Here is a 15,367-nt window from a genome sequence, read left to right as displayed (position 1 = left end):
TAACTTTATACCAAAATTCCTGCCCTCTTTTTCATTCCTGGTCTGTTTTCTTTTAGATTTAATTTCTATATCTTGTGAGAGAAGAGTTTTCTTAGCAAAGCTTACTTGAAGCCACAGTACTTGGGTAGTCATATTGCCACAGGTCTTTGATAACAAAGACAGTGACTGAAAGACACTGAAGAAACTGGTGGTTTGGGAGGGAGGGCAGAGATGTAGGGTGAATGACCCAGAAGAGCTACCTGTGGCAGTTGACAAAGTCAAATCTGAGTGAAACTGATGTGCACGTGTGCAGGTTGTTAACTCACTGTGTAAGTTGGGTTTTGGTCGATGGTAGTACTTAGGTTGGAGTTTGGGATAGAGCCATGGGAGGACACTGCACTTTTGAATGTAATACAAAATGTTCTCATTCTGTTACCCTAATATTCATTGGTCCTCACAAAAATAGGACAGGAATACACACAAACACAGCTGAGGTCTATATTTTTAACGCTGGTTGGGAACAGGCATATTAGTCAGCCTCAACATTAATATTGTACAGTTGAGATGTTGTACATATTTGCTCTGTTGGTCAGAATATTTTTCCGGTGCCAGGTATTGATAGTTCTCCACCCACCAGAAATGTCCAATTGAATGTAAAAATACAAATATAAAGTGTTTCCCAAGCAACAGCAATGAGTGCTCTGTCTAGAGATGGCCAAAGTCCCAAACATCTGGACAAACTTTTTGTCTCTTGTCCCAGAGCTGCAGTATTGCTTACAGATTAATGTTCATTATACATTTGCACAAAAAATAGACAAGGAAGACAGGATAACAGAAAAGCTTAAGTATCAACTTAGTACATGGTATGAATTAAAAGCTGAAATAGGCTTGTGATGTGTAACTTTGCTTTTACTGTAATCCACTATGACCAGTTTAAACTTGATAGGAATGAGTTGTGAGAGCATCTTGTCACCTGTTCGCTCCATTGCAAGATTAACTTCCTAATCCCTACTAATTCTTTCGCTTGCAAACACTTTAAGACAGCCAAGTGGCTAGCACACTGCATGGCGGTACTAATATTAACTGACTGCTGTCAACTTTTTGTAAGTGATGTAATGGACTCACCGGCTTGACCATGTACGTGTTATTGTAAAAGCTGTGGAATTAAGCATAGGGTATATGACCCCAATTAGTACTTATCTCCATTACTTGGAGTGCTGCAGTCCCGTCAGGCGGATTTAAAACGATCATTGTCAGTCAGTATGAGATGTCAAAGAACTTTGAGAATGACAGCATCTCAGTCCATCAACTTTATCTTGAGAGATTTGGCTTACTCCTTATAAAAAGTGTTTTTTGTATGCAGAGAAATATGGTGTTACTATGAAAGGACAAGTCAGCAGTTTTTCACTGGGTTGTGGCTTAATAACACTGACTTGCTGCTGAGGGTGTTGATTAGATGCAAAGGTGAAAATCTAAGATGCTGGAGAAACTAACAAACCAATATATATTCATGAGGTTAATTACAGGATGTGCTAAAATGATACCTTTTCATTATTATGCCTATTGTCAAATAGCAACTAGCGCTGAAAGGTGTCAGATTACAAATCAGGGCCAATTATATAGAAATTATGAGTCAATGCTTTTTCTTAGGCTGGCAGATTTGTGCTGTTGTTGAACTGTTGAGCTTTACAAGTACAGTAAATTGTTTTGAGTATGCTGTCAGAGAGTGTTTTTATTTACTGTTTGTTACATTTTTATGAATCAGCTTGCTTAAAAGATAAAATTAGTTGTGGGGACAGCTGTTGGGTAAAGGTGATTTGTAATAGTCACTGTGAACTGTGGAGCAGTTTTCAGTGGCTAATATTATGTTACTAGACAGAATAATAACAGGAGGAAGAGCCCCCCTTGATCATTTATAAAATTAGTACTTAAGAATATAGCTGACAATTATTCACATTTCATAAATCATGCAATGATAATCATAGTTTGTTGGAAATAATGACGCTGCTAAACCATTTTGTGATTTTTTTAAAATCTGAGATATCATTCATATTACATTTAGGGGGGCACTCAAAAGATTTATTTGTTGAAAAAAAAACAAAGTTAATGGTGCAGCAATTTGGGCATATTTGTTGATTATTTAAAAATTAAGTACACAGTGAATCAAAAACTAACATGGTTTCCTTTAGCTTCATTTCTAGCGATTCTGATTTCTTGCAGATGCTGAATTAAACCATTAATCAAATCATGTTTTTTGTAGAAGGTGCAAAATTTAAAGTAAATAAAACACACTGATTGCTCACTGATTTACTATTGTGTTTCACAATTGGTGTTGTTATATCACTTTCAACCAACAAGTGGCTTGTAAACCAGCTCATGCCAAGAATCAGGAACAAGAGCGGTGTTTCAATGCTGTATAATCACCTTGCTTATTATTCAGAGTAGTCTATCCAGTGTTGATTAATGCCTCTGAGCAAATATGTACAGAGGGTCTGGTTAATCTGCAGGGTTGTTTTAATCAAGTGGACCTTTGTTTTGTCCAGCTGCATAGTTTGTCCACCAGACGTGCACTTTCGCATGGTCATTTTGTATTGATCACCATGTGAGTGAGAAATTCTGTAGAGAAGAAATTCTGTTAGACTTGACTTGTCTACCTCCACCCACTCTCCTCTGCAACATCACCTTTTACCTCTTTCCTCACTCATCTGTCTCAACATCTTTCCTTCCAACGGTAGAATTCAGAGTCTATCTATAAATCCTCTGAGCATTTTATCATGCAGTGGCGACAGTGGGCACCCCTGTCAGCTGCCCTGACCCCAGCGGACCTCTGCCACTATCGACCAAGTGACCCAGTGTACTGTTAAGGGAAAACAACATTTTCTGCAACCGCGGCAAGGTCCCTGAACAGCGAGAGAGAAACTGACAATATGACTGACACCGGGTGACAAACACTTTGAACTCAGACAACAGGAAATTAATGCAGGGAGTGCAGCTCAAGGCACAACACATTGCATGTGGCACACTTAAATTGACACGTCTATCCAGATGACACATGTTGATACCTTGGCTGTGGCTTCAGTTCCACTTGTGATTCTCTGCATCTGGTTGTCCACAAATGCTGCTTGCACACTGGCCATATAAAGATAGACCCTGCAGAAACTGGAGCTGCACTTTGAATATAAATGTAAGTAGCTCAGCTTTTACATCCCAAAACAAATTTTAACATGGCATCAGCAGCTACACAAAATGTAATGCAAAAGGAGGATCAGCTGTGCTACAAGATGACCCAGTTTAAAATAATTAAAAACACAGTTTGCACTTAGCCAGGAACATTATATGCCCATTACTCTATGCTTTTCATGTGGGAAGTGGTGGCCATTGGAATTCAAGTGCCAAACCCTGGATGCCTATTGAGCTACATAACTGTTAATCCTTTTTTCATATTTTGTTTCTGCCCTACCCCCATTAACCACTTAAAAACAACCTATAGTTTTTATATGAATATTTGATTTCAAACATAGTTTCTCCCAGTTTGTATTGTACCAACAGATTTTACAACTCACAGAAATATGGCAACCCTACGGTTCTTCCAAATATCTCCCAAAGATCTCATTTCACTGATCTGCCAGCCACAGCTGTAAGCTATCACATCAAAGTGAGTCGTAATGTGGCTCTTGCTTGATATCTCACCTTCAAGCTGAAAAGCCCCCCGACGTACTCAAGACAAAACTACCATTCAGCATCTGTTGGGATCCCCCTGGCTCTGCTTTAATGCATTTGAACCATTATGCATTGAATTGCAAAGTCGGGCCACAGTCTGTCATTAAGAATGCTATCCCAGTAAGGACATCTGCAGTGGAGGCCAGACTTGTGCTGTACATAAATGGTGAAACTGATCAATCAAGCGGCAGTGCCACCATAATCCATTTCACTCAACGTTATTGAAATACATTCAAATTAAAAGTCTATTTCCAGGGCTTCTGCTGGAACATGTAATGGGCACCATTCATAGCGCTGAGTGTCAATACTATGATTATCACAAATAAGCTCAAAGCAATTTACTCTTCTGTATTAACAGAGAAATGGCTTGGAAGGCGGAAGCATGCCTGACATTAGACCATCCGATCATTTAAATCTACTTTTGATTGTTGGAGATATGAAACCCCAGCTCAGATATCATTAATTGCTTGTCCACCCTTTTTCAGTCAACATAATGCTTTTCCCTCTTCCTCTCTGCAATGTGATCCATTGAATTTGAGATGTAATTTGCATGATTGGCAAGACATCTTATTGTCATTTGTGAGACATCAGACATAAAACGTTTAAGGAGGAAGCTTTAAAGGTCATGCCAGTAATTTCATCAGCTAGGAAATTTACTGTAGACAGATTTCAGGGCTTTCCTCTAACAATGAAATAATGGCGCTGCACTGTCATACTCCCTTGTAGCACTGAAATAAGATGTTAAATTCATATTTATATGTTATTATGTTACTTTGCTGGTAATTTATATTTTCTAAACCATCATACTTAGGAAGACACATGGATTTATTCAGGTTTGCTTAAAAATACAGGAACTACTTGGACAAATCCTTTATTCACAGCAATTTATGATCAATATTTGAACCTTCTATAAAGTTGCATCTTGTTTCTATATTTTCCTAGTTGGTTATTCAAACCAAATTTGCAGACCTGCAATGTGTATTTACAAATTGTCAGCCAACAAATCAGTGATGTGTGCCGGTACTGCTGGCCATGGATGAAAAAATAAACTGTTGATATGAATCAAAAACGTGCAATTGATTCCACAAAATGCATTCTCATTTTAATAAAATGAAATCAGATTAGATCTCACAACACTTCACTCATGCTATATTGAAACTGACCTGGAGTTCAGTAGACATTAAATTATACGCCATAATATGTATTCTTTTGTCTTTGCTTTCTCACATGTTTCATCGCTCTAGGTCTGGGTATAATATATAAATGCATTTGAGCATGTGAAGCAGATGATTATTCATTAATAATACAAGTGATCTGAACTAAAAACCTTTCATAAACAAGGGGACATATTTGTAATTTTTAACACTTGTTGATTCTTTCCTAACATTTGAAAGGATACTGTTTCTGTACCTTTGCATTTGAGAAGAGAACTGGAGCACGCTGTGCATTTTGGTGTCTTAACCAGTTATTTGACTAAGACAAAGCACTATACAAATAGGACAATGATACCACAAAGGCAATGCAAGTAATATAACAAAGATCACACACAAAAAACGTTCCTGGAGATGTATGCTTGCTCACAGTTCCTGGGCCCTGTGGGACCACTTGGCCAAGATTAGCATGACAAGGTTCCTCTGCATAGGCCCCTCTGAATCTTAATGAGAAACTATAGTCCAACAGAGACATTCATAATATATTTCATATCTTGTCTTCATAGTCTCCTTTCACCTTCGCCACCAGCAAGGAAACTCTGAATCAATATTCAACTGCAATGCACACCTGTACTCAAGGTTGCAACTTATCAATTATAAACACAGCACTGGGCCCATTGCCTGCTTTATGGATCCCATTTATGTCCCACTGTGAATGATTGTGGTTCCCAGGGAACGTGTTTTGATGATACACAGTCCAATCGATAGATCTTGATGCCTTAATCATTTTAAAAAAGAAAACTGAATGAATATTTTTGCATACAGAATCCACAAATTATTACAATTTTTCAAATTATTACAATCAGTTAAATGTTTTCAGTCATACATTACACTAGTATGCAATGGTGTGTTCCTCATGGAAATAAAAAGACCACTGAGCTTCAAATAATTTATGATTTGTTCCTGGAGCATACAGTATGAGCAGGTTTTACATATTATTAATTCCTTTTTATATGGCTAAAGCATTGACAAGATATACTGTAGAGAGCAGGGGAATACAGAAGTGTTTCCCTGGTGCTTTAAACTCAGAAAGTGACCTTCAAAGAGCTCTCTTTTCCATTTCTGAAGACAAACCAAATATGTATAAGGAACTGCTGGTGGTCAGTATCCATTCACATAACCTTCATATGATTCTGAATCACATTCATTTTTTAAATAAACGTTTTAAGCATTACCTGCTCTTATAATCTTGCTCAAAGTTATTTTGAGTGGAGGGAATGACTGCTGAAGGACAGTCACTCTCGCCTTTTATCCACCCTGCAGCTGGCACGATGATGTCTTGCCACAAGGAAAAGTAACACACTTTGGCTGTGTTGTGATAGGTTTTGTTTAAATGTAGATATTTTAGATAACTACCCTGCTCTAGTTTGAGAGCTTGAGAGTGTGTTTTTCTCATACCTAAAAACCTACATATTACAATAACAGTGCTTTGAGTGTAAAGATAGAAGCAGTTACCCTTAAGAAGCAAATAATGTAGGTGAGAGGCCATTAAGTTGTTACATATTCCCTCTCCTCTTGCTGAATGATGAATAGAGATGTTGATGCTGTGTGAATACAGCAGCATAATGGATTAATTTGCATGAGCCTCAGCATACAGTAGGTGTAGTGTGAGTGGGAGTTATCTATATTGGGCCGCAGAAGCTTGTACACGGCAGGGGATCCCATAGTTATTGCCTGAGGCTTCCCTTCGGCGAGTGCCAATGAGTTTATCAGACGAATGTTAGATTTACTGATGAGAGTCTGAACATAAGAAGTAAAAAATGCACTGTGCCTGTTTACTGTAAAACAATATGATAACTCATACCATTACATAAGGGAATCGTGTTATACTATCGATTAAACGCATTGTGAGCTGGATGTTTTTTGATGTTTTATGTACTGCATGCATTAGTCATAAATATTACTGACATAATTGCATCAGTAAATAATATTAGACAGCAGGAGATAATTTAAAACATTAACTGACTAATTATTAGATATAAAAAATGAATATCCAGTTTCTAAATGATCAAAATACTTTCAGTTTGGTTCCTGTCAGACAGTAGAGAGATTTGCATCTTCATGTATCTCAATTACATATTAGACACAAGATGAAAATGTGTTTATCTTACAGGATGATTTAAATGGTTTGTCCTCCAGTTTGGTGGAAACCAGAACCTCCATTAGCTTCGTATAATTTGAGAAAGAAGAGGAATCAATGTCTTTTGTTTTGTTTGCTACAGCAGCTAAGGGTTTTAACATCTAGTGAGCCTACAGCTCAGATCTCATTGAGTATTGAGATGAAAGAGCTTGCACTAAGGGCAATGCAAGACACAGTAGCTCTTTGAGAAAAATAAGAGTCAGAGGATCAATAGGTGACATCCCCATGTGATGTGTGTTATTTTTCAGTAGAATGGATTTTTATTTTTCCAAGTACTTATGCTAGACGGCTGGAGCAACATTCATAATTACTTTTAAATGGATGAGTAAATGATGCATCAAACCTCATACATTTTTTCACTGTTTGAATACTTTAAATATAATAAATCCCACCTACATTACATACTTTCCTCCAAATACAGTAACTTACTGTGGCCCATTGTCTAGTGTTATTCTAGTTTGAACAATCTGAAGAGGGCAGAAATATTCCAAAACACATCTGTGTTTTTAAATGTTTTCTTTCCCTCCTGAATCAAGGGTTTTAATACTTGTAGCTCATTCAATTTTTTAAACCGTTCTCTTGAGCATTTGTGGAGCACCAACAGAGCTCCCAAAGTACTCACAGTGCCACTGTTTTTAATCTAGTCCTGTATGGTTGACTTATACTGTCACTTCAAAAGTCTAAATTCATAACATGCAAGGGTCTATCCATTAATCTCAATGGCTATTTCAAGATCCAACCATCTTCATGTTTTTGTTAGGATATTTCTTATTCTGATTACAAGGGCTTTTGCAGGTCTCACCTTCAAACCCAGTCATAAGAATTAGCTGTTCCCCCTTGAGGTAAATTGGAACTGTATACTGGCATGGAATGGTTTATTTCATCTTTTTTTTCTGAGCCAGTCGCTCTCATCCTTTTTTCATTTGAAATCCTGCATCTGGTAATTTCATAATTATGGGAGGGGATTATAACGAAGGCAGCTGGAGCTGCAGGTTAATTGGATTTTTCACCTCGACGGGACCGGATCTAAGTCGCCCATGGGCCGCAAATCTGCACATTTGAAGTTGGGGACAGGACAAAAGAGGCTGGGGGAAGAAAAGAGTGTGCAGTTAAAGGGTCCCCTTTGACTTCAAGAGTTTGGGAAGTTACTTTTGCACTGCCAGTCACTGTTTGTGGCTTGAGAGGTTTTCCTTTGCTTGTACACAATCACTTTCATCCACGTTGATAATATAATTGGCACTGTGTTTTCCGTTCACAGGAGTTACTGCAGCAGTTGCCATTGCAGTGGCTATTGATAACCTCACAGAAATCCTTAAGGATTTGAAATTTAACTTTTTAAAATGAACTTTGAATAAATACATGAATATAGACTTGAAAAAATGGTCATAGTCCTCTATATTTTATAATAAAATATTGAATTATTTGGGCTTACAAAATATATATAAACATTCATTTTATATGTTAAGGTAGGGATGTGGAATTAAAAAGTCACATACGTAGTAATGATCTGTAATTAAAGTTGATGAAGCTCATCACAGTTGATCCTAAACAGATGATCAATTAATTAAATGTTCATCAAATCTCTGTGTGACCAAAATACCAAGTGCTTATAGGAAAGGTCTCATTGTTTTCTGCCTCCCAGTGAGGACACAGAAATGTGGGAGACTTCTAGTACATTCTGGGAATTTGGAAAAAAAAATATACACACACATTTATAAAATCTTTCATCAACTGGAAAATGTCTTTCATGCAATTTCATCATATCCAACAGAGATTCCTTAGATCCTGAATATTACCTCTGACTCGACAATCACAAATATCCATGTTTGGTCACACATTAGTCTCATTCCACTGTTTACTCAATAACACATCCGTCTTTAGCAGTTTCACCCCAATTCTGCTGACAGTATTCTCTACCTCTGTTTCCAGGGGCCGACTCGCTCCTCTGTGGGAGCAACCAAGCTCTCAGCCCCATGGCTCCTGGCCTACTTCTGAATCAATGTTTGACAAAGGGTGAGTCTCTCCCAGAGCAAAAGACGGGGAATTAGTGAGGCTCTTGCATGGTGAGAAGGCCACACGCAAAGCTGGAGGGTGCCGCATTCACATTCCCTGTCACAGACAAATAGCCAATGCAAGATCATATTTCCCTGCCCTTAATAATGAAAATAAACTTGCTTACTGGCAAAGTTTATCCATGTCTAAGGTCACTGTGCTAGGATAAACAAACTGCAGTTAGGGAGAGGGGTGAAGAAAGGTTTGGCTATTATTTGTTTGTCTGCGTTGACATTGTGACTTCCTTCTCTTCGTGGTAAAGATTCTGCCGTTAATGTTTGCTTTATTTTACAGTTTAGGCAGAATCTTGCACTAAAGAGTTGTCTTTTTTTATTTCAGGAGGACAGAAAATGCTGGTGATCTATGCTCACAACAATGAACAAAGACAGACTTGTTTGATGGGATAACTTTTAACAAGGGGACACTGCTATTATTTAGTGGTTACTCCAATGAAAATGTAAAAGTTGAACAGAGCATTATGTATATAAAAAAAGTCTCTGTGAGATCAGCCGTCTTAGGTTCTTCTACAACAATCTTTATAATTACTTTTGTTAAAATTGTACAAGTTGTTACTGTCTAACAGCATATTTCCAAATTCTATTAGTTGTATTTATTTTAATTTTTACACAAAAGAAACATTGTCTATCTGAGCTTTTAAGGCTCTCTTACACAATAGAGATCAATATGATTTTTGTCCTCATTATTATGCACGCCATTATGCCTGCCATTTCAACAGTCAACAATCTCCTCAACACTTGATTCCTAACTGACATTCAAGGGGTCTGTACAAAAGATCACAAAAAAGAACATCATTCCTCTATGACAGTTTGTAGCCTCACATAATTGCACAAAATGTCACATAATTGTGGATAAAGTCAAAACAACACGCAGCCCACACAGCATTATGCGCACCAGCTCTGACATAAAGTGCATTTTTGCTAAGTTCTGAGTCATTTCCTTCAATGCCAAATGGTAAACAGTGCAATTTCCAGCTACCCCGCTGAGAGCTGTCACTCTGCCTAAACTGGTGTTATATTAAAATGCTTCGTAAATTAGCATTACCTGAGGCATAAAGCGTACAGGAACTGACTGTGGGCTTCGGCGGCAGCAGCAGACATTAATTAGAGCAAGTGTGTGTCATACTCGGACATATTATGTATAATATATTTCTACAACCACAGCCAAGTGTAGCACAGGCCCCTTGTTAGGTCCATGGACACGTTTCTACTCCCACACAGCATTAAAAGCCAACATCTCACAGGATAACCCTAGTGCTGAGCTCTTAAGTGGTGCCAAAACTGGTGCTCATTCAATAATATACTAAGTGGACAATACTGTGAACCAGTGTCATTTTCGAACCTTTATTAGTGTTACAACCACACAGAGGAACATTTACAATGCAATTTTCCTACCTGAGTTTCTCATCTTTGAATCACATGGAAAGATTTGGCTTCTCTAACACATACGGTGAAATGAGCTCTCTCTACACTGCAGTGATTGAAGAAAAAGCAGAACAAAAAGCAAATAAATCCCATAGAAAACAAATTCACCAATTTACCGTTCAAGGTGCTCGGGACTTACTTATAACCTGAGTCAAAAGTGTATTTTATCCATACCAAAACAATTAAAACGGTTTTCTCAAATAGTACCAAAAACACAAACCATTAAAAAGCAACTGGCATTTGACAAAAAATCTCACATTTATTTTATTTGTTAAACAAGTGTTGAACTTTACATCAGTCTTAAGTGATGAGCCCCTTGGTAACATGTTTACATAAAAAACATGAGCTACAGTACAGCATGTATACCAGTGCTGGAAAATATTCATACATTTCCCATTTATTTTTTGGAAAGATTTTAATAAATAAAATGTCCAAACCCAGGCGGAAGAACTACATTTATGATAGAAACTTTATTGTCAAAAGTTGGTTTCATTTCGGTTGCGCTTGCCCATCACCCTGACCCTGCCATGACTGTTAAAAAGATCTATTTAATTCGGAATTACACAAAAAACTGTGTAATAAATAAATCACTTTAACTGGGTTGTTTGTATTCCCATTCTACTAAAGTAATGCCACTTGGGCAAAATCAAATAAACATATTTCAATGGGCGATATCAATGGAACTCATTAAGCAAAAACACTGTTCACAGGTGGGAAATGTGATAATGCATCTTTGTAATTTGTTGAATCCTCCTTTCTTTTCATAAGCCTTTACGTTCAAACTTACTACCATGAATGAAGTGCTGGAACCATAAACACACTGTATAACATATGTGCAACTTCTACACAATAGTCTCTCAAACGTTAAATTTTGCAATTAAAAGGTTTCTTCATATTTACGGTTTCCCATGAATTTTTATTTTACACTAGCAATACAACAAAATATATATTTTAGCCATTTTCCTTGACAACAGTTCAATGTACAGTTGAGAAAATATAAGGCCAGGGGCTTGATTGCTAGTGGTTATACAATCCAAACTTCATGGTGATGGATAGCGACCAGGACCTTATATTCCTTTTCAAACAGTCTGCACAGGAACATTTTACAAACGGAGTCCATGTCCTGGTCTAGGGGTGTTTTGTTCACAATAAAAAAACAGGTTTCAACAAGGATGTTGGGGAGTGTATGTACAACCTTTTGATTGGGAAATTGCTGATCTGATGTAGCCAGTAATGTTTCCTTTTGGTTTTTTTTTTGTCTTTTTTTATTTCTGTACCTTAAATTTTTCTCAATTATTCAACAGCAGCAGCACATTTAAATACATAGTTGGCTTGTCTCTTAAAATTGAAATTTGACTCTGCATTTTATGTACAGTCTCATTTAAACGTTGCACTGCCATTGCTGTGCACCAAGTCTGTTGCTCTGCAGGGAAGGTGGGAAGAGTGGCATGTTTGGGGGTAAAGGAGATGGTAATGCAGATGGGGGAGGGGAGGTTTGTAAATGGCTAGTGTGTATGACGGGGCTTCAAGGCTCTCTTCAAAAATAAAGCAAAGACTTCCCTTCCCTTCACTAGTGGGTCCTCCAAGAGGTGAGGGCTGCAAAAGGGCAGGAAGAGGTTTGGGGATGATTTAAATACATTTAAAGGCTTGTGACTAACTGCATCTGTCCTTCCCGCACATCGCCTTCAGGGATGCAGCCCTCTTTAGTAATAGGAATAATATAACCATCACTGTTCCCTCGGCCTATCGAGTAATAGGCCTGGAGCTGGTTGCCAGCTCCTAAGTTAGGCATGCTCTTGTAGTAAACGTCCTCATTCTCGCTCCTCTTGGAGGGGGACAGGTCCTCCACCACATCAGGGCTGCTCTCGGGGTATGGAGAGTCCCTCAGATTAGGCATACTAGTGTACAAGGAGTCTCTGTTTGGTGACTGCAGACTATCGTCAGGGTTGGTGGGTGTCAGCTGGCTGACAAAGGTCTCAACTCCCCCATCGGTCCTCACCTTCTTCTGGGGTGCATACAGAAGCGAGTGAGTCCGCTGGGGGATGAGCGGTGCCTCCAGCTCCTGCTGATGGTGCAGCTCGAGGCCCACTGTGTCACCCATGTGCACCAAAGACGAAGCATCAGCTACGATAGCGTCGTCTTCACTGCTGCTGCCACCTACCACTGTCACCTTGGGCGGAGCCCGCTCCGCGTGGTGGTGATGATGGTGGTACTGCGGCGGCTGCTGGTGGTGGGGCTGATGATGTAAACTGGGGTGCTGCTGCTGTTGCTGTTGGTGGCTTTTGTTACAGGCACGCAGGTTGTTGTGTACTAGCTCAGAGATGATCATTTTCTCGAAGGCAGCATCGTCCAGACTGAGGCCGCAGTCTACTACCTGCACACTGTCGCCAAAGTCCCCATTGCGGAGCGAGTAGCTATTGTTAAAGTTACCATTTAGCGGTAGTGTATCCATTGCACTTGTATCCCTCACCGCATTGTTCAGTGAGTGCCCTATAAAGAGAAGAGAACGTGAGGGGATTTTACATTAGTCAGCACAGATGAATTGCAGAAAAAAAAAGTTTAATGCTGTTTAGGATGCAGTTTCACATAAAAAACTCAAGTCAAATTAAGCCATGCCGTAAATCCGTTAGTTAGGCACAATCCTTAACATACAATATATAGGCATGCATTATTTGCAATGAGAAATCATTTTACTTTCTCACATATACATTTTGACTTTCCCTTACAAATAATTTCTTTGAAATAAGCGGAGCATTGTGCGTTTTAGTCTGCCACAAAAGTGACAAAGCAATGAAAAAGATCCCAAACAACATTAAGAAACAAACTGAAACAGTAATCACCATCACAACACACTGGGCAAAAGTAGATGTCCACAAGTATGAAGCCACAAACGGGCAAGCTACAACACTTACAGGTTTTCTAGCAACTAATAGGTTGGATGTGCCAAGGGAAAGAAAAGGACAGAGATGGGAAAAGATGACATAGACAGAAAGGGAAAGTAGTCATGTATCAACATGGGACAGCCATCTTTGTTCTCACTACAAGGGGAGCCCACAAGCAGCACTCCACCATCACCACACACAGCAGGTGAAAAGACTCACTTTAGACAACTCACATCATGTCTGTCTGCTCAGGCTATCTGGTCTAAGAGCAGCTGATGTACAAAAGAAAGTAAAATGATTTATTGTAACATGAAGGAGAATCACTCAAAAGAACAACAAAACATAAAGTAAAAATCTTAACTGCAACTTAGCAAGAGCAAGGGTTCAGCAAATGAAATAAACAAGCATCAAACAGCTTTTACTTTTACGAATTAAATGCCAACAGATAATTTTCTTTTTTTTTCTTTATGTTGGTACACTTTCTGTCCATTAGTTGGCAGCTTGTGTACCCAAAGCTGGCAAAGGTCAGAGCTTGCCCGCAGCCCAGCACTTGGCATCCGTCACAGTGACAGTTCCCAGTGAGACCCCGGTCACTAGCAGCACAGCTCAAGAATAACACAGCCGCTGCAGAGGTCAGATGCAGTCATGTTAGGAATTTCTCAAAGCATGGAGGTCATGGAAAGCAGCAGCAAAAAGGATAAATATTAGTTATTCTATGATTGAGAGAGGAGATAAAGGAAAAATGTGCTCTGCTATGCTTAACATGCCTCAACAGATCTAGAAATGAAGATGAAGACTAATGGCGGTATCTTACGGCAACATTTGTCTTTGTCCAAAAAAAAGGGAGTAGCTATGATTGTGTTATAAGGTGAAATTTTGCAGAGCTTATTGGAGAGAAATGACAAGAAATAGAAAATAAGAGAATACGGGGAAAATTAAACAGCTGCTGCCATGGCATCTGTGTGTTTATGCCTGCTAGGAGGCAATTTAGTGTCCAGACAGGTGTTGTCTGGAAAGGTGTGAGGGGAATACTACTGGACACTGAGACTGCTGAATGCCACAGGAGGACAGACGTTTTTTTGGGAGAAAAGAGAAGAAAAAAAGAAAAAAAAAGAAATTTTTCTGATAAATGCTCCTTTCTGCCAGAGAAGAGCAACACATTTTTTGGTCAGTTAAAAATCACAAATTAAGCAGAAGAGAGAGAAGCAGAGCAATGGGCCTTTGCGATAAAGCCGTCTTTTATTTCTGTCCAGATTAGAGTTGAATTTGGGTAGATAATTTTGTGAACCACTTGCTCACTGAGTGTGTGTTAATGGCCTAAAGTAAACCAGTGACTGTGCCAGGGTTTTGGTTGTTTTTAATAAGCATGCTGAAAAAAATTTACATTTGATAGGCAAAGTTAAGTTTTACTCCCATACTTGTCTCTCTGTAGGTCACTAGAGGGAAGCACAAGGGAAAAGCACAAAACATGACAAAAGATGCCATTTCAGTTTCAAAATAGAATAGCACACAATCACAGCACAGTCTTCACAGTCTGATATAAGCTTAAATGCCATGTGCATTTGAGATATAGTGATTTTATCAGCTATTACCAAATATATCTATACACAGACAACTTAATGCAAAAGTTGCATCAAGGACATAGATTTTGCTAGCAGTTTAATATGTTTTAAGGGGAAAACTCCCTCTAAAACACACAAAAAGATAACAAATCACCTGATAAACTCAGGAGCATAAATCTTAATTATCATGCAGTTTATACTACAGCTTCATGTCTATGCTGCTGTTTACATTATCTCAAGGCAGGACATATAGTATCTCATTCCCATCTTAATCATTATGTCCCATTCAGAGTTTGGATAAGAGAAATATGAGAACACAGATGGTGGATCGTGACGAACCACAAAAATCCCTGTCCAAGATGAAAACGTGCATTTTCGC

At 38.6% G+C, this 15,367-nt stretch overlaps 1 protein-coding gene across 24 annotated transcripts in view; it reads right to left on the bottom strand.

Annotated features, from left to right (window-relative positions):
• Positions 1 to 10,449: 10,449 nt before the first annotated feature.
• Positions 10,450 to 15,367, bottom strand: part of adgrl2a (adhesion G protein-coupled receptor L2a) — a 98,012-nt gene continuing 93,094 nt past the window's right edge. For 4 of the 24 annotated variants that reach the window (XM_067596808.1, XM_067596815.1, XM_067596813.1 and 1 more), the window contains 2 exons: positions 14,845 to 14,862; positions 10,450 to 13,034 (listed from right to left, as the gene is read on the bottom strand). In XM_067596808.1, the coding sequence (XP_067452909.1) occupies positions 12,184 to 13,034; positions 14,845 to 14,862 (869 nt within the window). In that variant the 3' untranslated portion in view covers positions 10,450 to 12,183. Of the gene's footprint in view, positions 14,863 to 15,367 lie in introns of all 24 variants that reach the window. The other 20 variants (XM_067596812.1, XM_067596816.1, XM_067596814.1 and 17 more) reach the window with 12 other exon arrangements.

The sequence above is a fragment of the Thunnus thynnus genome, chromosome 8 (genome assembly GCF_963924715.1).
Source record: "Thunnus thynnus chromosome 8, fThuThy2.1, whole genome shotgun sequence".
In the NCBI taxonomy this organism is placed as follows: domain Eukaryota; kingdom Metazoa; phylum Chordata; class Actinopteri; order Scombriformes; family Scombridae; genus Thunnus; species Thunnus thynnus.
Note: the sequence above shows the minus strand (reverse complement) of the source record. Positions and strands in the feature narration are given on the sequence as shown.